Genomic DNA, 24,700 nt, shown 5'->3' on the forward strand with positions numbered 1-24,700 from the left:
CAAGTTGAAGAGTTCAAATACCTGGATTTAATATTAAATTTAAAAATTAATTAATTAATGGAAATTCAAAATAGAATAAATTTGGCAAATAGAAGCATGTATGAACTAAACAGAGAAAGATTTGCGAAAATTGAGAGCAAGGAAAGAAGATTCAGAGTACAGGGAGAGATGGAGGTGCAACTTGTTGGCGAGGCTAAATACCACCTTGGGTACCTAATGAAATTAAATTAAATGAAAATCCTTCTTTATTGAGGCCAACTTAGGACCTCTTGGTCCTTTCTTACAGTTAACCTCTAAAAAACTAACAATCATCATATGTATATTAAAACGTGACACAGATTTTTTATTTCACGATTTTGAATCAACCACTTGACGGATTTTGATGATTTTTGTGTTGAAAGAAAGATAAATTTGAGAACTAGGGAATGTCGATGCCATAATTTTAGTTTAGGCTTTCGGTTTTTTAGAAATTAAGTTTTAAATTTCAAAAAGCCTAGCAGCCGACGCTAACATTCTTCTAGCTTTTGGTATAATACCATTTGCTTAACGTAACAGCTGTAAACATTAAGCGTTTTCAACACAAATTCAGCATTTGGATGAAAATTAAATGACAAATGTAGAATTGACTTATTTATACTATGTGTAATGCTATAATCATTGACTAGAGAACCCGCGCGGCTCAATGAGCCGCATAGTATGAAACATAGCGCCGAAGAAAGCGTTATGCTTATAATCGAGTAATTCTAGTTACATCTTAGAGTTGTTTAAACACTTGTTAGAAACTAATTATAAATATATGTAACGAATAACAAAACGAATAACGGTCATATTTACAATGAGTTTAAAAGAGTCAACTCAAAGATTACCGGTGTGGAACTCAGACCATGTTTATCTTCGTTATTGATAAACCTAAAACATTCCGGCCGGTTTTCTCCTTCTCAAAATGCCTCGCTGTACAGGCAACACAGGTCATTGATAGAGGGCCAATTGAGAACGAAAAGTCGTTTTGGGGTAGTGCTAGGGCGCATTTGTAACCTATAATAGTTGAGATTGTCCAGGGTCAGGTGCTGACTGTGATGAGTTAAGCCTATTACGCGCCACTGTTCTGTAGCTGAGATCGTTATCACGATTACGCCTCCTGTCTATGTTTCGTTGTCGTTGCGTCGGAGGTATTTAAAAGAAAAAAAAAAAAACAACAAATAAACAAATTATAGCTACACAAAACAACGATAAATACAAAATTTAGGTTACAATCATGCTAACACGATCCGTCATAGCGACACAAAAACAACGATAAATACACAAATTTAAGATACAACCATACTAACACGATCCATCTTGGGGGTTATGTTTACACAAACTCAAATAGTAAAAATATGTACTCATGTGTTTCATTGAATTGAAAAATAAATAACAGCCGTTAAATTATACAGCTGATCAAAATTTAAACAATTATTATGTTCTCCATAAGGATAACATGGGAACTTTCAAAGCCACTGGGGCAGAGCCCAAGGGGACTTTTAAGAAAATGTAAGGCAGTTTGCAAATCTACGCGACACGCTCTTTCCAATGAGACGTCAATGGATAAAACCGGTTAAGAAATGGCGGAGGAGTTCAACCGACAAAGTTTCATGTAGCGTATTAATTATATAAATAAGCTCATTTATTCGGTAAGAGGATGAGAGTTTATTAAAATATACATAGTAAAATACTAGATGTTCTAATTTAATTTTTTTGGGCAATCTTTAAAATCTTAAGTTGGTTTTAGTGCAATAAATTTGTTATCACTAACTGATGTTTGAATATAAAAAATATTCTATAGAAATATGAGATTCAGTTCATTTACCTACTCTGTGATTTTGTCATTGATTATAGGAAATAAGTAAGATTCTATAACCATTGCTGTATACGAACCGAAGCTCAAGAGTCTTCAAAAGAAAAGCTTATGAAAATGATTTACTACTCCACTTTTTGAGAAAAAGTTGGGAAAATAACAATGAATTAGCCTACATATTGTTTTAATTCATCTTAAAAGCTTTTTCTTTGCAATCAATTTTCAACTGCTTAAACTATATGCTTGGATTAGGAATAGAAATATTTATATAACTATCCAGTATAAAGTTTTAGTGGGCTACTCGATTCCCGTACGTAGGACGAGCCAACAGCTCGTAATAATAAAACATTAACAAAATAAAACAACAAAGATTGCAATAAACAAATAGGCGTAACCACATTACATAAATTTATTTCCCTAACACACAATCACACACACATACACCCTCTGCTGCACCCAGGCCTAATACACGCCATCCCGCCAGGAATCCTGCAGGAATCCTGAGGCAGAAGAGGAGAGCTTCATTCTCAATAGTATCAACATTGAGCAAGAGATGATGGCGATGTTGGAACTGGAGAATCGACTGAAGGGGATTCGGAAAATGAAGAGGAAGGTGTTAAAATGTGTCTAAAATGTGTAAATCTGACTTATATTGAAACAAAAAAATTCTCATCAACCTGTAAAAAGTCATGGCAGTGTCCTACATGCTCAGGCATTAACTCTGGTGAGGAAGATATCTTGAATTTAAGCCATATTTCTGCTGCTTCGATGGAGAAAAATGATTTTGAAGATTCCCTTACTTTAGCCACCGAAATTGGAAGTGCAATGTTGCGTGAAAATGAAGAGTTAAAACAAGCCTTGCATGAGACAAAAAATACTAAATCTTGCCGTGAACTGGAACTAGAGGATATAATAATAGGGAAAGACAATGAAATAAAAAATCTGATTAAAACCCATCTAGAAAAGGAAGATGATTTAATTTCTAAAATTTCACACTTAGAAAACCAGATAAAGAAGTTACAAAATGTTAATAAAGAACTAACGACTGAAGCTGCTATCGAAGAGGACACTTTGAGAAAAATGTCTACTGAAGCTATTTGTAACAGATGTGAAGTACTCAAGCAAGAAACCAAAAATATGATTGACTCCATAAAATCTTTAGAGGCTGTAATTAGTGTGCTACAATGTGACAATGCTGAATTAAGGAAATCAAAATTAGAATCACAGGAAAGTAATCAGTATAACTCAAAATGTCTAAATTGTTTTCCAAATTTGAATAAAAGAAATTCTCAACCTTATTGTGATCAGTGGCAAATGCCTAAAAATCCCCTAAAAATGCCAGAGAACAATGAGGTCCCTACTATTGAATGTAACAACAAGTTTTTGGTTCTTTCTGAAGCAGGTGCCACAGGTGAAAAAGTAACCCACAATAACCCATCGGGTGAAACTGTGACCCATACAAACAAAAAGATCATGCCTGTAAAAAGAAAAAGAAATCCATGTTTGACAAAATCACAAAAATCTAATAAGCTACTAATTTTGGCTGACAGTCATGGCCGAGGACTTAGTAACCTCTTATCGCAGAATACCAATCTTAATGTAACGGCCGTTGTAAAACCTGGGGCATTGTTGACTGACGTTATTCGAGATATCTCTGAAATTTCAAAAGACTTTGACCAGAATGATTTCATTTTGATCATGGGTGGAACCAACAATGTTGACCACAAAGGCGCAAAGAATGTCATGAAAGACTTTCACACTTTACTGAATAGTTCTATAAAGGCTAATTTAATTGTTGCTTCTCTTCCTATGCGCCATGACTTACCTAGACTAGACAGTAAAATCACTCAAATTAATTATGAGCTTACGGAAAAAGTGAAGAACTCAACAGCAAACACCAGACTTCTAGAACTACATCTTTTGCCCCGTGACCTATATACAAACCACGGACTTCACTTTAACAAGAAAGGAAAAAGGAAGATTGCTGAGGAAATTAAAAGACTACTCCAGGATTGCTGTTTAAGTTCGTCGTCTTACAGTAAACTTAACATCAAAATGCCTACTGAAGATGCACCGATCACTGTGATGGAGGCGGACATGAACACCGTAATTCACAAGTTAAGGGGTCTAAAACATACAGCTTTTGCCCACTGCATATCTGCCGACATTGACAGTGACAGGCACATGAGCGCAGGTGTGGCAACTGCATTCAGGAAACATTTCAACAAACCTTTGACGACAGATTTTGTTAATAAAACTCTGACTTACCAAAAATTCCACAATGCAGTTGTTTATGGGTTAGTAACTAAGCCTAAGTTTAACACAAAACCCAACATTGAAGACTACAATGAATCTTTCAAAAGCTTCATACAGAACACATCACTAGAAGGGCATCAACTAATTGTTTGTTCCCCAATGGGTTGTGTCAGAGACAATATCCCCATAGAACATTTTGTTACAAAAATATGTGAGCTCCACCAAAAAACAAAAGCTAAAGTCATGATTGTAGTAAGCAACGAATCTTCTACCAGAATTCTAAGATGTGGTCTTTCTTATGTCGAGTTTGTTGAAAGATTAGACAACACCTAGGGAACCTGATGAAGACCTTTTATGTCGCTGATAGAAGACCGGCAACAGCATCAACTTTGGAGAAAATCACAAGTGACAGTGGGGATGCACCTGTTTCTGACACAAGATCACTCAATGTAAATAGTAATGTAAATAGTAGTTGTAGTGAAAATGTATCCCAACTTGACTCCAATCCCATCCTGTCCCCTCTCACTTTAAACTGTCAACACCCACTTATCGACCTAACAACCTAGATAAGTTAGAAAATAAGAATTTTCAGAGTATTATGCTCTTAAACATTCAAGGCGGGATTCCAAACAAGCTCAATAATCTTAATGTTATTTTACAGAACACTAATATAAATGTTATATGTCTCGTAGAACATTGGCTAAGACCTGATCAAATAGCTGTTCTTAATGCTTTAAATTCTTTTAGCTTAGCTGCTTTTTACTGTAGAAAAGAAGGTATACATGGTGGATCCTGTATTTTAGTTAGGTCTGATGTAGTAGTCAAGGAGAGAAATGATTTAAATGTATATTTTGTAGATAATGTATTTGAGGGATGTTGTATTGAGATACCAAGTTCAAAATCAGTCATCATTTCAATATACCGTGTACCAGATGCTAGTAATTTTAAATTATTTTTAAAAAGTTAGAACAGTTTTTTGTTTTATTAAAAAAGGAAACCAAAAGCAAATTTGTTTATATAGCAGGTGATTTCAACGTTGATGTTCTGAATGATTGTAAAAACAAGCAAGATAAAAACTCTTTTTTAAATGTTATAATAAGTCATGGCTATATGTACTACTCAGATGAACCAACCAGAATTAATCAAAAATCTCAAACGTGTATAGACAACATACTTTTTAATAGAGGAAGAGACCTTTCAAAGTATTGCAATATAGAATTAGGATTATCAGACCATAGAGCCTTGTTTATCTTAACTGATTGTGGGTTAAAAACTGAGCTAAACACTAGCAATAGTTTAAAAAAACGTATATTTAATAAAAGAAACACGCTAAGGTTTTTAGAAGTGCTTAATGAATCCTCATGGAATGTCACTGTACTTAATGACGCCCAAAAAAATTTTGATAATTTCTTGCAAAAATTTAAGTTAGATTTTCAACATTGCTTCCCTTTAAAAAGCATTAAAGCAAATTGTAAAAATAATGTAAAATCAAAAAAGTGGATCACCCAAGGTATTATGGTGTCAAGTGCTAGAAAAAGAGAATTATGCAGGCTAGCTAAACATTCGAATGACCAGCATTTTATTCAATATGTTAAGAGGTATAAAAAGGTGTTCAAATCTGTTTGTAACTCAGCCAAGAAACTATCTCACAGTAATTACATTAAGAACTCTGTAGATAAAAGTAAAGCTGTATGGGCAGTTGTTAACTCAGAGCTAGGTGTCCTTAAAAATAAATCTAGTTTCAGTAATATTGAAGACAATAATTGCATAATTGGTAATGGCACAGAAATAGCTGAACACTTTAATAATAAATTTGCCAACATTGCGAAATTTAACTCTGCTCTCTTCAATGAATTAGATGCCCACAAATTTCTTAGCGATACTAATCTCAATAATCATTACATACCTCATTTCAACTTTCAGCCTGTTTCCAGAGAGAATGTTGCAAAAGTAATTTTTACTCTTAAAAACAAAATGTCAGCTGGTTGGGACGAAATTCCTGTTAAACTGATAAAGCAAACTGCCAACATTGTTTCTGGACCTTTAAGTCAGATAATAAACCAGTCCTTTGAAAGTGGAATTTTTCCTTATCAGTTAAAATATGCTGATGTGAAACCGCTTCATAAAAATGGCAGTAAAACAAACTCAGATAACTATCGCCCAATTTCCATCTTACCAGCCTTTTCTAAAGTTTTTGAAAAAATTATTACTGAGCAAATTTCTTTTTTCCTTGAAAGTAATAACATTTTTGTAAAAGAACAATATGGCTTTAGATCAGGACGTAATACAACTCAGGCTCTGTCTGACTTCTTGTGGGAGGTCGGCTGCAGCATTGATAAGTCTCAGAATGTTGCTGGAATGTTTTGTGACTTGTCAAAAGCCTTTGACTGTGTTGTACATAATATTTTATTTTCTAAGCTTAAATTTTACAATTTTTCTCCAATTGCTTTGAAGTTTTTGAAATCCTATCTTACAAACCGCTTTCAAAGAACTATTATTTTTAAAGATAACATCTATAACTTTTCAAAATGGAAAATGATCTATTGTGGTGTACCTCAGGGCTCTATATTGGGACCCTTGTTGTTTTTAATCTATATTAACGACCTGCCTTTTAACATAAACTCAAAGCTTGTTCTATACGCAGATGACACAACAGCTATATTAAAATCAAACAGCCCTAACAATTTACAAAATTTGATAAACCAAACTTTTGAAGATTTAAACAAATGGTTCAGAGCAAATGGTCTGAGTCTAAATTGTTCTAAAACTCAAATTGTCAGGTTCAAAACTACTCATGACAGAGAAACCATCAAATTAAATATTAATTTTCAGGGGGAAATTATTAATGAAACGTCATCTACAAAATTTTTAGGTATTCAGGTACAAAACACTTTAAATTGGGATAAATACACATCAGTTTTAGCTAATAAACTAAATACAGTCTGTTTCCAGATGTCTGTCCTGCAGCATGTTACTGACCTCAGAACAAGGATGATTGTTTATTATGCTTTGTTTGTGTCAAACATGTTGTACGGAATAGAGTTCTGGGGCAGCTGCTCAAATGCCGAAACCATTTTCAAAATTCAAAAAAAGATCCTTAGAATTATGACATTTTCAAAGCCTAGGCAATCCTGTAAATTATTATTTAGAGAATTGAAAATATTAACACTTCCGTCTGTTTATATCCTGCAAACATTAATATTTATTAAAAAAAATCTTGAATATTTTATGAATGAAAACCATAACCATAATTATTTAACACGACATCGAAATGATTTACAACTGCCCATTCATAGACTTACCTCACTAGAAACCCTTCCACAATACCTAGGGAAAAAACTGTATAATAAACTGCCTGATAATATTAAATCATTAGAATCTTTTGAAAAATACAAAAAAGAAGTTACCAAATTGCTGCTTAATAAAGGGTATTACAAAGTTGATGATTTTTTAAATGATGTATATATTTGATTTCTTAGCATATTGTATAGTTATTATAGTTTTATGTATTTTAATTGTCCATGACCATTTCACCTGTTTCCCAGCTATGCTGGATCTGTAAAACGTTATGTGAAAATAAATGATTGACTTGACTTGACTTGACTTAAAATTAATGTTGGAGGTAGGTACCCTCTAAGAGTAAGAAAACCTAAAATGTTTCCTGATTTTGTTATCTACATGGTTACCCATGAGGATCTAGAGCCAAGTAATTGTCAAGAGGTAACAGAAGACCTGAATGAGAGTTTGTAGAAGCATGCTATGGATGAGGAGTGTACTTCCTTGATTAAGAATAACACCTGGACTCTTGTTGATCTACCTCAAGATGACTTTCTTCTGTTCAGCAATGAAAATGACTTAAAATCAAATGTAAAACTACAGTTAAAAGGATATTTTGAAATCAAGGATCTTGGTGAGGCTAAAAATGTACTAGGCATGAGAATAACTAAAGAAAATGATATCCTGAGAATTGATCAAACAGCTTACATTGAGAAGATTTTTACACGACTTTATATGATCTGATTGTAATCCTTCCAACACTCCTATGGAAGAAGGGCTAGACCCTAAAAAGCCAGAGGTGATGAGGAACCTCTACATGGTTTTGTTGATGCCAGTCAACTTTGATGGGAAAAGTTTTACCGGATATGTTTTTAAACTTTGTGGAGGACCTGTGTCTCGGGGAAGTAAGAAACAGAGATGCATGACTGATTCCTCAACAGAGTCAGAGTTTGTAGCAATGGTTCATGCATGCAAGGAAGCAATGTTTCTGAAGCACTTGTTGGAAGAGCTGGGAATATTTCTTGAGCATGTAAATTTGCATTGTGACAACATGCCAGCAATGAAGATTTTGCAGAAGATAAGCGTGAATGACAAGACCAAACATATAATTCGTAAACAGTTATTTGTCAGAGACAAAATCAAGAGAAAACTAGTTGTGCTGAATTACATTTCAACTTCCAGGATGGTAGCGGACATTTTGAAAAAATCACTTGGCAAAATCAAGCATGATGCTTTCATGACCGACCTTGGTATTACCCCAATGAAGGATCAAGATTAAGGAGGGGTGTTGGAATTTATTTGTAATCTTGTTCCTCATTGCCTTCTAGGTATTAAGTTTAAAACAGCTGTCATGTATGATATTATATGCCATGTGTTTGCTATGTTTATTATTTTTTGTAAATAAACTTCACTTCCACTATGTTCTTTAGAAACCATACTGTGTAGTCTTTTTACTCCTAACAGGAAAATCAATTATAAACAAGTCTTTCACGACAGGGATGTAACACAAACCATTTGTTTCTTGCAATTACTATTATAAATAGTCACTACCTATTTACCGTGCGCTGAGTATCATAGTATACTACAGACTGGGACGGTGGCGTCGTCCTGTAATCCAACTACTAGGAGGTCACAAATTTTGGATATTTAGGCATGCACTGTGGATGAGATACTCCCTGGTTTGGATTAACGTCCGCACTAGTAGAGTACTACGACTATCCGCAGTACCGGTACTAACCTGATAATTAGACCATTTTGGGAATACCAAGGCAAAAGTAAGGTTCGGATTCCACTATAAACTGTAGGTCCCTTAGTCGCCATTAGCTGTATGGGCTAATAATTACCTAACAGCTGTGTGTAAGGAATGTCGGCCTTAGTCACTAACAAGACTACAAGATCGCGCCACTCATCCTACACTCATCTCCATTCATACTTGGCTTAAAATACCTACTTTGTATGGTCACCATTTTAATAAAAAGTATTAAAAGTAGCCGTTAACGATGGGAGAGAAAATTGAGGCTCCTAACAAACATGAATTTTGACTTGTGATAAAATGTTTGTGGTGTAAAAAGCTAAAGTCTTAACGTAACTCTGTATGTTAGTGATTTAGAGGGCTGGCTAAAGAAAGTCATATCTAAGTTGAAGAGGAAGTATGATTGCTGATTGATGTTTTAAGGAATGCCAATTTGTCACTGTCTATTATATTAATATTTAACAGTTAACAAAAGAAACTAGTATATTCACAGTTGAGTTATGTAAACAACAATTCTTCAAAGAATCAAAATAATTTCTTTACTACGTAGTTCGGGAATAATTGTCAGTCGGTTACACTTGAACATAATGTTCTAGGTAGGAACATAGTTATATTGACTCCCTTTATGTCTAAAGGTCCCTTATTTAGATTCAAAACGAGATGAGTTTTGAATCCGGATATCGTTCTACATAGGGTTACTATGACGATATCTAAAAAAATATTGACGTTAGAGATAGTACCAATACTAATGTCTGGATGGTCCCTTAAAAACTTCAAAAAATGCCAATGGCCAAAAACACACACGTACACCAAAAGGGGTAGACTAAATGGCATTTCAACACCAAAACATGTCCTAATTTTACAAAATTTGTTAAGCTGCAGTTAAATGGCTTCTATGATTCAGAAATTTCCTTCACTTGACCCTTTTCCACAAGCTGTTCACTTTATAAGAATTTAAACAACATGATCAACCGACAAAGTCTTACTAAAAATATGTAGAGTTTAAAAAATACTGTTTGACAAAGGATTGATAGTAATGAATGATTGTGATTTATCCATCGGAAGATAACAGTGTTGTCCAACGAAAACATCCGTCAAGGAAGATTTTAATATTCCAATAAAAATCGACATCTTTCTTTAGAAGATAGCTACAGGCGATGTAATGAACTGTCTGAATTTAACGACATCTTTATTCCAGTCATTTCTCATTTATCTTGTAAATTTATTCGGAAGTTCAAGTTTTCGTCTCTCATTTTTTAACGTTTCTATTGGTTATTAGTTTTACGCGTTGTTTGGTACTACTGTATTTCAATGCGGGGTTAATTGCGTTAGAGGCGATTATTCCTGTCTCGTTCGTGATATTTATATCTAAAGGAGATTACGTCTGAAACTGAAATATGATGGTTGCAGCTCTAGCTACCTGAAAATTAAGTTTAAACCTATAACTTTGCATTAAATATTAATGTCAGATGTCAGATTAGCAATATTTATCAGTCACTTGCTGATCTGCAAGCAAGATTTTATTCCTTTATTTCTGTCATTGTCTCTTCTAATACCTACTGATGGAAGATTTCCGTTAACTTCACATGTACCAATTTATTGTAATTTAAGGACATCAATCGTAACTAACTTATCTTCTAAGCACTTGATAAAAGTTAACAACTACATGAGAAGGTCAACACAGGTCAATAGGTCAATAGGTAACACAGATGGCCAATCTCTCTTCTGAATAGCCTGTAAAAACTACTGAAATCTCCCTTAATACCTAGCCTACTAAAATAAGTTACTAGGTATGGATTATGATTATATCTACCACCCCTGTCATTTCCCCCCACAAAATTGAACAACATAACAATAAAATGCAGTAGGCTAAAAAAAACATGCAGGATCAGTATTTGTTTACAAAAATTTGCTAAAATCTGTTTTTTTTTTACTTTTCTTACTTAAAGAGAATGGGTTAGTTTGAAATGAAGCCGTGTTCTCGGATGTTTAAGTATGTGAACTATCCAGAGTAGGCCTACTCACATAACATGCAGTTCATGACGAACACGAATAATCTCATCTTTATTGACAATTGACAAAATCTTGCTTCTTTCCTCTTCGGTCAGTTTGGAGAGAGCAGGTTCCAACAAGACTTTCCGACTGGTCATTCCTAAGAACAATTTAAATTCATTAGAATACCAAGCCTAAAATTAGTTGTGTTTATTTCAATGACAGCATAAAAAAACTGTCTCATTGTCATTGGCTTTTTGAAATAGAATAAAGTAGGCTACATGATCCCACAATCAATAATAAAGTTACTATTATTTTTTGATGGTCCAATGGAGTTGGATATCAAAGTTTTTACCCAAACAAGTCTGATTCCAGAGCAGTAGTTCAAATAGTATTTCATTTTTATTTTATTATGACACAACCTATCCGGCAAAGCTGGTCTTGGTGAAGAGGGAGGTAATCAGGCCTATAAAAACTGCCTACTTTGAAGGTAGGCTATATATAACCATACGTCTGAACCCCTTAGGTATTCAAGAAAAATAAATTGATATGAAAACCAGACTTAGTTGACAGAGGAAGTACGTAGGCCTACCTTTGGTGTCAAAATTAACAAGCAGCTCCATTCATCCATAAGTTGAGTTTAGGCTACACTTAGGTTTTCCAAATGTGTTATTAACTTAAGTTAAGTAGGCCTAATCAAATATTGCTTTTAGTGCAGCCGTTTCTTTATTTACTTTCCGTAACTTAACTTATATAAAAATTGTTAGGAAAGCTGGTACCTTATTGGATGTCTTTGATTACCTACAATTTTGAAATTTAAAAATGTTCTTACCTTTATCATCAAATCACATAATTCGTAGGCTACTGCAAAATACAGTGATAAATGGTATATCTACAAAACTTGTTTGAATAGGTTTACTATTTACACACGTCCTACATAACCAGTGATATTGTAGAAATTTTCCAAAAAACCCTTTGTAAATGAAACGAAAAACAAATTATTCGCAAACAAACACAGTAAAATATTTGAAATCTCGTATTTGTAACACAAACAGCAATAAATTACTATTATAACTAAGATATTCAACAACTCGAAACTCATGAAGAAACATGAAAGTAAGTGCACATACATACACAAACAACAAAGCAACAGGTTGTTTTGATTTTGTGTTTGTTTTGTTTAATTCCAAACCAAACCAAACATATGTTTAGTTGTTTAGTTCAGCTGCCCCACAGTATAATAGGAAAAGGGTCGTTCGTTGACCATTGATTATGACACTTTACCTACGTTTAGTAACATAAGAGCACTTACTATATCAAAATAAATAGACCAAAATAATACCGACCAAATAATAGAATGATGTCTATTATTAAGTTTACTACATATAAATGGAAAAAATGTGAATTTTTATTGACTCATTAATTTTAAAAACTCCCGTTTTGTTGATTGGTTAACATTCCAGCAAATATCAAATCAGCTTCTAAGCGTTTCATCAAAGCTGTCGGTATGGGGCCTGTTTCATAATAAACTAGCCTATAAGATGTAACTTGTAATTTCCATTAGATTTGCATTGGGCAATCAGCTGATTTACTAATAATATTAGTTTGTAGATTATTATTAAATAGGCCCCTGGAAGGAATGGTGTAATATTGGAAGCATCAGTGCTGTAACACCTGTAATCTACCTGGAGTACTACGATCAGACTTAGGGTACCATAGGCTAAACAAAACCAGCAAAACTCCAAACAACATGGGGATCAAAATGTTTAATCTCTTGCCAAAAAAACTCAAAGAAATAAGTGAAAATAAAGCTTTTAAAAAACAACTCAAACTATACCTAATTGAACGACCACATTATAAATTAATTGAATTTATCAACGAACACAAATATAACAATTTTTTAGTACTCTAACCTAGTATTAGTTTATTTGGATTTTTCCATACATGTGTCATGTTCACGGAAATAAAGCATTTAATTTAATTTCATTTCATTAACACATCTTCCTTTCTTTCTTGTTCATTTAATTATGAACATGCTATGTAAAAACAACAAATAGGAAAGCAATAATGCTCAATTACACTCTCACACACATACACTATTACAAGAAATTGACGATTCCCCTGTCTACAAGGACGGCGGAGAAGACATCGATGGTAAATGGTAAATTCTGAAGGCAAGTTCTGAATAATTGTGGAGCTTTTGATTATACTTCTCCCAAGGGAAATCTTGCGAGTTAGAAAAATAGTCCATGATGATATCTGAATTTAGTGACTAAATGGATTTAATTTTTTTGTTAGATATTTTGGTATTGTTACCTGCAATCATTGACTATATACCATAGTTGGTATATATTGTAATAGAGGTGGCTGTGTATATAGTCAATGCTGCAATCCTGCATCACCCACCTATTTTAAACATTTATCACCCGATAACAATAACACAACCTTTGCCAGATTTTTTTTATTTCATGGTATCACCATGAATGGTGGTTTAATCCCGACAACTATCCCACAAAACATCTGTGAGCTCATTGCTGAGCACTTTTCTTCAGTTTTCAAACCATCTGAAAGAGATCCTTTCTTCGAAGAAAAGTGGTCTTTTCTGGTTCCTTCACTGAATTTTCTGTTTCTTGCAATGAAGTTGAAAAGGTTCTTTCCACCTTAGATGGTAATAAGGGAGCTGGTTCTGACGATATTCCACCATTAATATTTAAGTACTGGATTCTTGCCCCTCACTTGACAGTATACAACTTGTTCGGTATTCATATTTTTAGAGTATTTAGAAATTAATCATTATGTTAATTAAGTCACTGGTTAATTAATCATGCTAATGTGTATATAAATCACCACATTTATTGTAATATTATTTAGTCTCAGTAACAATTTATTGTAAATAGACTCCCGCTTTCAATATTCAAATGAGATTGCTAAGCCTGCTCGAATTTCCCGCCACAGTAAGGCCTATTTTCCTGTACTACATACCCATGAATCACCTGACGCCGTGTTTGCTTCAATCGCATTTCCTATTGGCCATCGAATTCCTAGACCCCTCTAAACCGCAATTGCATTTTTCAAAGTGTGAAGTCCACGATCGGCGTCTGTCTGTCCACGGTCGGCGTCCATAACTCACGGTGTATTCCGTTTCTCGTATCTCGGGACATTAATTGCCCATTTTACCTCTCTTAAACGTATTTTTAGGCTATAGATTAATTATATCTGGCCTCCCTCTCCTCTATAGTACATTTAACTATATATACATTTTAATTTCCCCCTTTTGTTTGTGATTAAATTACTTAAATTGTGATCTAGTGCTTTCAGACTCTTCAAACCTCAAGACAGTGTGTGCGCGTCCGTGTATTACTTCTAGACTTTCCGTACGTTTTCACCGTGACTTCCGCGTATTAGTGAGCTCTTTGTGATTATGAACTTGGGTGCGTTGCGTACTCCAAAATTCTACAAAACAGAAGCACTCGGTCTAAGGACTCCGCCATCCGCCATCGCTCCACCATAGACGACGCCGCTGCCATACTCTCCACCTTTGGACAATTGGACTCAAGGTACAACCTTAAAGTTTTGTGTGTGTTTTAATTAGACTCTAAAACTAATCTCATTTGCCCCTCACAAGACATTTTATTCCATCTCGGGACCTCAGTGCCCTTCAAATTGCAGATTCGCCATTTTCTCTAATTTAATTATTTTTCTCTTGAACTATTAATTAGTTCTGGTCCTTCGAGTTATTAATTATTTTCATTTTCACCCATTACGCCCCCAACATTTGGTCCTTCGAGCCGGATTCATTGTCTAAAGTCCTGTGGTAATTAATTTCAGCCAATTTTCATCATCAACCATATTTTTAGCGATCTGCAATTTTCAATTTTCGCCATATTGGTAAAATATCGGCTCGCGTTCGTTCCGTTCGTGGGCGTGGTTTAGCAATCTCTCTCCACTCGCGCGTCTGCGCAGGTCACAATCATGTACAATTTGCTGTTCTCTCTAGTAGTAGACAATTTTTCCCTACTTGGCTTTTTTATCCCGAAAACGGGATTTAGTTTTAGTTGCGGGATTTAGTCGCGTGCAGACGGCCGACACTAGTAGCAGACGCATATCTCACACTCACTGTACAGCGTTTGTTGTTGTTTACATTTTCTCATTTAAGGTGTATTGTGTAATAAGGTTGATTGATATTATTAATAACCAACTATTAGGTTATTATTAGGTATTTACTATTATTCTTTGAATCAATATTGCTCTTTTGAATATCATACTAAATAAACAATAATTTGTCATTGTTATTTAACATTGTTTATGCTTTCTGAATTTTGATTTTAAATGAAGTAAAGTTAAATTAGTTCATCTTTGTAATTTTGGTTGACAAACGTGCGATATTATATTTAAGGTAATTTTATCTTGTCAATTAACATTTTAATAAATAGTTCAAAATAACCGTTTTTACTGGTTCTTATTACTAGTGTTGTACATATAAACAAAACTGTTAGCTAGCGTATTTGTATTGTGATTCATATTTCATTGATGGTTATAATTTTATGTTCCTTTCTCATTTATTAGGGTAATAACTTACTCTTTATGTTGCAATTCTTGTTTACTAAGGATTATTCTACACTGTTTCATTAATGAGGCCTACTCTCATTAAACTTATTTAGATCCATTTATTATTTTTGTAAATAACGGTGAACTTTCATGTGACTCATTCATTTGTTCTATCATATCTCTTGTTTTATTGTGCATTATTATTACCGTACTTGAATACTTTCAACTAAGCTCAATTGTTGATTTATGGTTTGAAAATCGAATTAAACCTGCCACACTCATTTAAAAATATTTTATTGCTATTTAACGTGTTGATAACTTAGTGTTTTTCACTATTTGCCTCAATTAAGCTACAAAGTAGGTGGATATATGTTTTAGATATTTATAATATTTTATCTCTATATTATTCAGCGGACAATTAATTACTACATTGTTAAGCTAATACCATTCATAGGCCTAGCTACAAGCCTTTTGTGTACCCATAACTTCCATTTTCGTGTGAATACTTTCAAGTGAACACTTCACAATGCCTCCTAAAGCATCTGATTTTAAGTCCGCAATCTACACCCGTTCTACGGCGCTGATTAAATCACGTTTTGAAAAACTTAAGGCTACAGTAGATGAATTATCAACTCAAATCGACCCTCTAACACCATTACAACTTAAGAAATTATCCGCTTACGCGTTGGAAATAAAAAAGAAACGCAGTGAATTTGAAAATAACCTTCAACGTGCCTTCGTTCTGGAAGATGAAGGGATCGATGATAAGACTCTTTCCAATGATCAAGATGCTATTGAAGACATGTTCTCTCACATTCAAGCTACGATTGAAACTCTGGTTCCCTCAGAACCACCAAAAACCCCTTCCGCGTTCAGTGAATCGTTTTCTGTTTCAGAAACTCATCCAAGCTCACAAGTACGATTACCTAAACTGGACTTACAAAAATTCTCTGGCGATCCATTAACGTGGACAAGTTTTATCAATCTTTTTGACACTGCAATCCACCGTAATGCTTCATTATCCTCTGTTATGAAATTCCAGTACTTACTCTCTGTCTTAAATGGAGAGCCTCTCAATTTAATAAGGAGTTTAAATCTCACCGCTCCTAATTATCTAGTCGCCTATGAATTGTTACGTGACAGATATCACAACAATCGAAGATTGCAATCATTGCATCTTAACCAATTGTTGGACCTGCCAAACATTACGGCAACTTCACTCAAAGGTTTGCGCCAATTTGTAAACCTGTTTACGGAACACACACAAGCTCTTAAGGCATTAAATTGTGACGTTAGTGACAACAACCCCCTATTGTCCGCACTCCTTTTGCGTAAAATGGACCAGGAACTACGTAAAAAACTTGAATCGTTCCGTTCCAGTCAAACCGAAGATCCAGTTACTCATTCATTACCAGAAATTGGTGAAATAATAAAATTTCTTAACCAAGAATGTTCGCAGACAGAAGATGCTAACATACATAACATGTCATCGGCCCACAGAAGCGTTCAACCTTCACCTCACAAAACCATACCAAAAAAGGTGCATTTCCGGTCTGACGTAGGCCTAGCCATGGTAGCTACTTCGAGATCTAATGCTCCCCCCTCTCATAGCTCTCAGACTAAAAATAGTCCTGTCTATAACAAATGTTTTGTTTGTAACAAAAATGATCACAAAGTTTACACTTGTGACGTATTTCAAAATAAATCTCCTCGAGAGCGACACGCCATTGTTAAAAAACATAATCGTTGTTTTTCTTGCTTGGGTGAACATAGCTCCAAAGAATGCCGCTCTCAGTTCACTTGTCGCACATGTAAACAGCGACACCACTCTCTCTTACACCTTGGTGATAATAATCAAACCTCTCAGATGTCTTTTCGACCTCAAGGTCAAAGAACTTCCCCGACCACTTCAGGTCCATCTCACACTCAGACTGGTGATGTTAATTCACAAGCCTCTATCTCCGCCACTGTCGCGGATGTAAGCAATTATTCTGCCCAAAATAACTCATGTACGACTTCGGGTAATTATACTGTATTACTCGGCACCGCCTTGGTCAAGTTGACTTCCCCTCAGGGTATCTCTCATGTGTTTCGTGCTCTACTAGATACTGGCAGTATGTGTGATCTGCTCTCAGAACGCGCTGCGAATCTCCTGAATATAAAACGCCAGTCTTCTCAACTCAAAATATCTGGTCTTTCTCAAATGGCTTCCTGTACTAAAGGGTCAACTTACTTGAATCTTGAAACTCTCTCAGGTCGAGTAATAGCCACTGACCATCAATTCCATATTCTTGATAAGATTTCCGTCGACTTACCTCGCTCCCCTATATCACCGGAAGTGCTAACAAAAATCAAGCCCTATGTTCTAGCTGATCCTACTTTTCACTTGCCTGGTGGCATTGACGTGCTTATAGGTAGTTCTCTGCTACCCCTCCTCTGGACTCATGAAAGTTACTCCCTCGGCACGCACATGCCTCATGTGATAGGTACTCATCTTGGCTTTATTCTGATGGGTAAAGCTCCCTGTGCAACTAACTCGGAACCCGTGTCAGGTTTTGCAATCTCTCTTCTCTCTGTTAGTGATAATTCACTACACTCTTCCCTTCAACGTTTCTGGCAACAGGAGGAACCCCCTCACTTCCAGGTTAAGTCACAGGAAGAGCTTCTTTGTGATGAATACTATAAAAAATCACACTCTCGTGATCAATCAGGTCGTTATGTTGTGCGACTTCCGTTCAAGACGGACCCCTCCATTCTAGGCCAATCTAGGCCCATTGCTGAAAAGCGCTTGTTGTCTATTGAGCAGAAATTTAAAGCTCAACCCCAGTTTTCACACTTGTATAAGACGTTCATGTCTGAATATCAAACTCTCGGCCATATGACAAAACTAGATTTTGTTGAAGACATACACCCACACTACTTCCTACCTCATCATGGGGTACTGAAGGACTCTAGCACGACCAATTTAAGGACAGTGTTTGACGCCAGTAGCAAAACCAGTTCCGGTCACTCCTTAAACGATATTCTTTTGACAGGACGTAAATTACAAACTGACATTTGTGACGTAATTTTGAACTTCCGCTCTCATAAAATTGTGTTTTCATGTGACATTCGGCAAATGTACCGCCAAATACAAGTGCACCCTGACGATCAAAAGTTTCAACTGATTATGTGGCGTGACGACCCTTCAAAGGAAATCTCTACGTTTCAACTTACTACCGTCACCTACGGCATGAACAGCTCCCCCTACCTTGCTATTAAAACTTAAATGCAGTTAGCGGAAGACGAAGGTGATGCCTTCCCTCAGGCTTCTCACTCTCTACGTCATCACACCTACGTGGACGACATTATCACGGGTGCTGACTCCGTTGAGGCTGCTCTTGAACTACAGGACCAACTTATCCAACTTCTACATCGTGGTGGCTTTGAACTTCGCAAGTGGGCCTCCAACTCCTCTGCTCTTCTAGAAAAATTTCCTTCGGAACATCTAGAGACTCCAAGTTTCCTGCAAGACGCTCAGCTTCCCCAGTACTCCATCCTAGGTCTCCATTGGTCTCCTGAAGAAGACTGTTTCTGTTACGCTTTCAACCCCCCGTCTGAAAAGCTGACTAAGCGCTCCGTGCTCAGCTTTATTGCCAAACTATATGACCCCTGCGGATTTTTGTCCCCATTAATCATGGTAGCAAAATGCTTCATGCAATTACTATGGACTCAAGGTCTTGATTGGGACGACCATCTCCCTTCTGATCTCGCACATAAGTGGCATGTGTTCACTAGTAACACTAAAGACCACCTCGGTCAAATTAAGATCCCCCGAGCATTTCCGCTCGCTCGCTCCTCTGATATCGAGCTTCACGGTTTCTGTGATGCATCGGAATGCGGTTATGCCGCGGTAGTGTATTTCCGGTGTGAATCTAGTGACAAAACAGTCATTGTGAAACAAATATTGTCTAAGACTCGTGTTGCCCCGTTAAAAAAGGTAACTTTACCCCGCTTGGAATTGTGTGCAGCTCACCTCTTATCAAAACTAGTGCATTATTGTGAAAAACAATTTAACTCTCTTACTACGAATACCACTGTATTGTGGAGTGACTCATCTGTAGTTCTTACTTGGCTACAAACCCCTCCATACAGACTAAAGACCTTTGTGGCTAATCGTGTAGCCCAAGTGCAAGAAATCATTCCCAGTTATCAGTGGCGGCACATAAAAGGGACGGAAAACCCCGCTGATTGTGCCTCACGAGGAATTCTAGCCTCATCTCTCATTGACCATCCCTTATGGTGGACTGGCCCACCATGGTTACAGCTCCCTGCGGCCAACTGGCCCCCCTCATGTTTTTCGCCGTCTGAACTCACTCCCACGGACGAAATTAAAGAAACTCCTCTTAGTGTACTTAGTGCAACAGTCGCCCCTTCGGAATGGGACTTATTGTCTAAATATTCATCTTGGTTGAAACTAACCCGTGTGCTAGCTTATGTACTACGATTCATAAACTATTCCAGGTCTAAAAACAAACTCTCTGGACACTTAAAACTCAGTGAATTAAATCTAGCGGAAGTGACAATTTTTAAACTAGTGCAAAAACTCCATTTCAGTGCGGATATTAAATTATTGAACAAAGGCTCAATATGTTCTGCACAATTACAGAAACTCACCCCCTTCCTCGACCCTAATGGTCTCATACGCGTCGGTGGCCGATTGTCACATTGTTCGCTTGCTCATGACATACGTCACCCTATTGTTCTACCCAAGTCTCATACTGTAGTGAATTTGCTTATAGACTTTTACCACCAGGTACACTTGCACTCAGGTCCGCAACTAACTCAATCACTACTCGCCCGAAAAGTGTGGATTCTATCGGCCAGGAGCGTTATCCGCTCGCGCATATTTAAGTGTCTTGTGTGCTTTAAAAATAAACCACGAAACAAAATCCCTCTAATGGGTGATTTACCTGCTCATCGGGTCAATCCTACTCGTCCATTCTCATCTACAGGCGTAGATTACGCCGGACCATTTAGTGTTCGCGTTTGCAGTCTCAAAGCTCTTAGACAGATTAAGGTCTATTTGTGTATTTTTATCTGCATGGCTACCAAAGCTATTCATATAGAGGTAGTCACCGATCTTACCACCTCAGGCTTCATTGCCGCTCTCACACGTTTTGTGTCGAGACGCGGACTCTGTTCCGATCTGTATTCTGACTGCGGAACCAACTTTGTTGGTGCAAACTCGGAATTACGCAAGGTAATCCGTGAAACCATCCTTACACCTGATTCGCAGGACAAAATTGTTCATTTCACCACCCCCAAAGGAATTAACTTCCATTTCAACCCCCCCTCTGCACCTCATCAAGGTGGCTTATGGGAAAGTGCCGTTAAAAGTGCAAAATACCATCTGAAACGGGTAATTGGTGAAACCATTTTAACTTTAACCCAATTTCAAACTTTGTCCATTCAAGTAGAGGCAATGCTAAACTCGCGCCCTCTTACAGCTCTTAGTTCAGACCCTTCCGAAATTTCTGTGCTGACCCCTGGACATTTCCTCATCGGAGCTCCATTAGTTGCCCTGCCGGAACCTCACCTGTCTGAAGTGCCCTTCAATCGTCTTCGTCAGTGGCAGCTTGTCCAGGCTTTTCACCAGCGTATCTGGAGGCGTTGGCAGCTTGAATATCTCCACTCCCTCCAGCAGCGATCCAAGTGGACCACCCCTCATGAGAATTTGAAGACCGGAGACTTGGTGCTCATTCACTCCAATTCACCTCCACTCACCTGGCCTCTTGGACGCATCGTCTCCACTCACCCTGGCGCTGATGGAACAGTTCGAGTCGTCACAGTGAAGACAGCTTCTGGGACTTTCACACGGCCTGTTCACAAGGTCTTCCCTCTGCCATGCAATGAAGACTAAGTCCAAGAAACCTACTCTATGTACATATTAGATTTAAGTGTGGTTTACGTTTGCTCTTGTGTTTTTTAATTAATTGTCTGTTGAAGCTGTAATGCTTCAAGGGGGCCGGAATGTTCGGTATTCATATTTTTAGAGTATTTAGAAATTAATCATTATGTTAATTAAGTCACTGGTTAATTAATCATGCTAATGTGTATATAAATCACCACATTTATTGTAATATTATTTAGTCTCAGTAACAATTTATTGTAAATAGACTCCCGCTTTCAATATTCAAATGAGATTGCTAAGCCTGCTCGAATTTCCCGCCACAGTAAGGCCTATTTTCCTGTACTACATACCCATGAATCACCTGACGCCGTGTTTGCTTCAATCGCATTTCCTATTGGCCATCGAATTCCTAGACCCCTCTAAACCGCAATTGCATTTTTCAAAGTGTGAAGTCCACGATCGGCGTCTGTCTGTCCACGGTCGGCGTCCATAACTCACGGTGTATTCCGTTTCTCGTATCTCGGGACATTAATTGCCCATTTTACCTCTCTTAAACGTATTTTTAGGCTATAGATTAATTATATCTGGCCTCCCTCTCCTCTATAGTACATTTAACTATATATACATTTTAATTTCCCCCTTTTGTTTGTGATTAAATTACTTAAATTGTGATCTAGTGCTTTCAGACTCTTCAAACCTCAAGACAGTGTGTGCGCGTCCGTGTATTACTTCTAGACTTTCCGTACGTTTTCACCGTGACTTCCGCGTATTAGTGAGCTCTTTGTGATTATGAACTTGGGTGCGTTGCGTACTCCAAAATTCTACAAAACAGAAGCACTCGGTCTAAGGACTCCGCCATCCGCCATCGCTCCACCATAGACGACGCCGCTGCCATACTCTCCACCTTTGGACAATTGGACTCAAGGTACAACCTTAAAGTTTTGTGTGTGTTTTAATTAGACTCTAAAACTAATCTCATTTGCCCCTCACAAGACATTTTATTCCATCTCGGGACCTCAGTGCCCTTCAAATTGCAGATTCGCCATTTTCTCTAATTTAATTATTTTTCTCTTGAACTATTAATTAGTTCTGGTCCTTCGAGTTATTAATTATTTTCATTTTCACCCATTACGCCCCTAACACAACTGGTTTTTGCACTTGGGTATCTTTCCCCACTGCCTGAAGACAAGTTTAGTTACACCTATCTTCAAGAATGGTAATTCTTCAGACATAAAAAAACTACAGACCAATTTCCATACAATCATCGCTCGCCAAAGTTTTTGAATCCCTGGTACTCACTAGATTAAATTTTTTTATTAAGAACCAATTATCAACAGCCCAGCATGGCTTCTATAGCGGTAGATCAGCTGCATCTAACCTGGTTACCTTTCAAGATGATATAATATCAGCCTTCAACAGAAGTCATCAAGTAGACAGCATTTACCTGGACATGTCGAAGGCTTTTGACGGATTGAGTCATGAACATCTACTGGCTAAGCTCAGCGTTTTGGGTGTTACTGGTGCCATATGCTAAGTTGGTTCAGAGGCTATGTCAGTAATCGTCACCAGGTTGTCAGATACAATGGACATCCACCGCGTTTCCTGTTCTTTCTGGAGTCCCCCAGGGCTCGTTATTGGGTCCTATGCTTTTTTCCATACCCTATTTGTGAATGACCTGGTCTCAGTAATCACAAATTGTAAAATATTACTCTTCGCAGATGACGCTAAAATATACAAGGAAATTTTGTCGGAGCATGATTGTGATATGCTTCAAGCCGACCGAGAAGATATTGCTCTACACGCGTACCACAGCACACAGCACTATGCCACGCCTCCCTCGCCTTGGATACTGTCTTCCTGACCACCTGGACTTCTTCTCCATGTCCGATGAAGTCTTTAGAAATGGGCTGAAGAGTTTCTACGCTTAGCTGCTGTTGAGATTATTATACTGTTACTTGCTTTTTGTTCCTTTATCATTGTAGTTGTTTAAGTGAGTTATTTTACTGTTACATGTTTTTTTGATTCTTTATCTTTGTTAGCTAATTACCAGATTTGTTGTTCCCCGTGTTGATTGTTTATTATTGTTGTTATTTATTGATATATTTTTGATACATTCTTATATATTAGGGTTTTTTAGTCAGGTCATCTTCATGTTATGTATGACACGTATCATGTAAGTCTAAAAGTAACGTCTTGCCGTCATTCTATGTATATGAAAATGGAGTTTTCCGTCTGTAAATCTATACTATTATAAAAAAGAGGTGGTTGCTTTATGTGTGTATGTGTGTATGGGAAAAGTAAACTCGAAAAATACTGGTCGGATTGGGCTGAAATTTGGCATGATGATAGCTCACATTCCCGATTAACATATAGGCATATTCTTATTTCAAAAATCCTTTCGGGCTCCGCCCCAGTGGCTCTGGAGTTTCCCATGTTAACCTTATGAGAAATGGAATTATTGAATCTTAACAGATGTTTCAATTAAACAAGTTGGTTCTGTTCTATGATGTTCAATAGCATTAAAGTTACAAGGATTACCAACAGGGTGCAGCACTATTATTTCTTTTACATTTATGACAACAGCTAATTTGCAACCAAAAGGTGAGTGAGCGTAGCGAACGAACTTCAACCTGGAGGCGAGTTAGCGTAGCGAACGAGCTAACCTGAAGGCAAGTGAGCGCAGCGAACGAGCTCCAACCTAAAGGTGAGTGAGCGTAGCGAACGAGCTCCAACCTAAAGGTGAGTGAGCGTAGCGAACAAACTTCAACCAGGACGTGATTGAGCCATGCGAACGAGATCATCTTGAAAATTAAGAAGTTAAACGGGGCAAAGCCCGCGGGTTACAGCTAGTAAATAAATAAATAAATCGGCCACCTCTACTTCTTTTGCTTTTTAGTGTCAGGTTGTCGGGACACAGATGGCACCTTGACGAACCCCTTCCATCAATTTATTTTATTTTATTTTGCATGCTACAAAACAGAATACAAATCCCATTTACATTGCAGCACTATTCTAGTTTGTACAAAAATTGAGAACATGCTATGAGTTCATAAAATTGAATAAAGTGAATCGTTCATAGACTAAGAATAATAAATATTAATTATTAAATAACAACAACAATAAATAATAGTAGCAATAAGTAACAATA

At 36.7% G+C, this 24,700-nt stretch overlaps 1 protein-coding gene across 1 annotated transcript in view; it reads right to left on the reverse strand.

Moving 5' to 3' along the window:
* LOC129003774 (synaptotagmin-like protein 4) overlaps nucleotides 1-11,771 on the reverse strand; it is a 59,054-nt gene extending 47,283 nt beyond the window's left edge. The window contains exons 1-2 of the mRNA XM_054432074.1: nucleotides 11,704-11,771; nucleotides 11,145-11,271 (exon numbers count right to left, since the gene is read on the reverse strand). Of these exons, the coding sequence (XP_054288049.1) occupies nucleotides 11,145-11,271; nucleotides 11,704-11,734 (158 nt within the window). The 5' untranslated portion in view covers nucleotides 11,735-11,771. The remainder of the gene's footprint in view (nucleotides 1-11,144; nucleotides 11,272-11,703) is intronic.
* Nucleotides 11,772-24,700: the final 12,929 nt, after the last annotated feature.

Source organism: Macrosteles quadrilineatus, unplaced genomic scaffold (genome assembly GCF_028750875.1).
Source record: "Macrosteles quadrilineatus isolate MER2022 unplaced genomic scaffold, UCM_ALF_1.0 Scaffold_1__1_contigs__length_201487025, whole genome shotgun sequence".
Taxonomy (NCBI): domain Eukaryota; kingdom Metazoa; phylum Arthropoda; class Insecta; order Hemiptera; family Cicadellidae; genus Macrosteles; species Macrosteles quadrilineatus.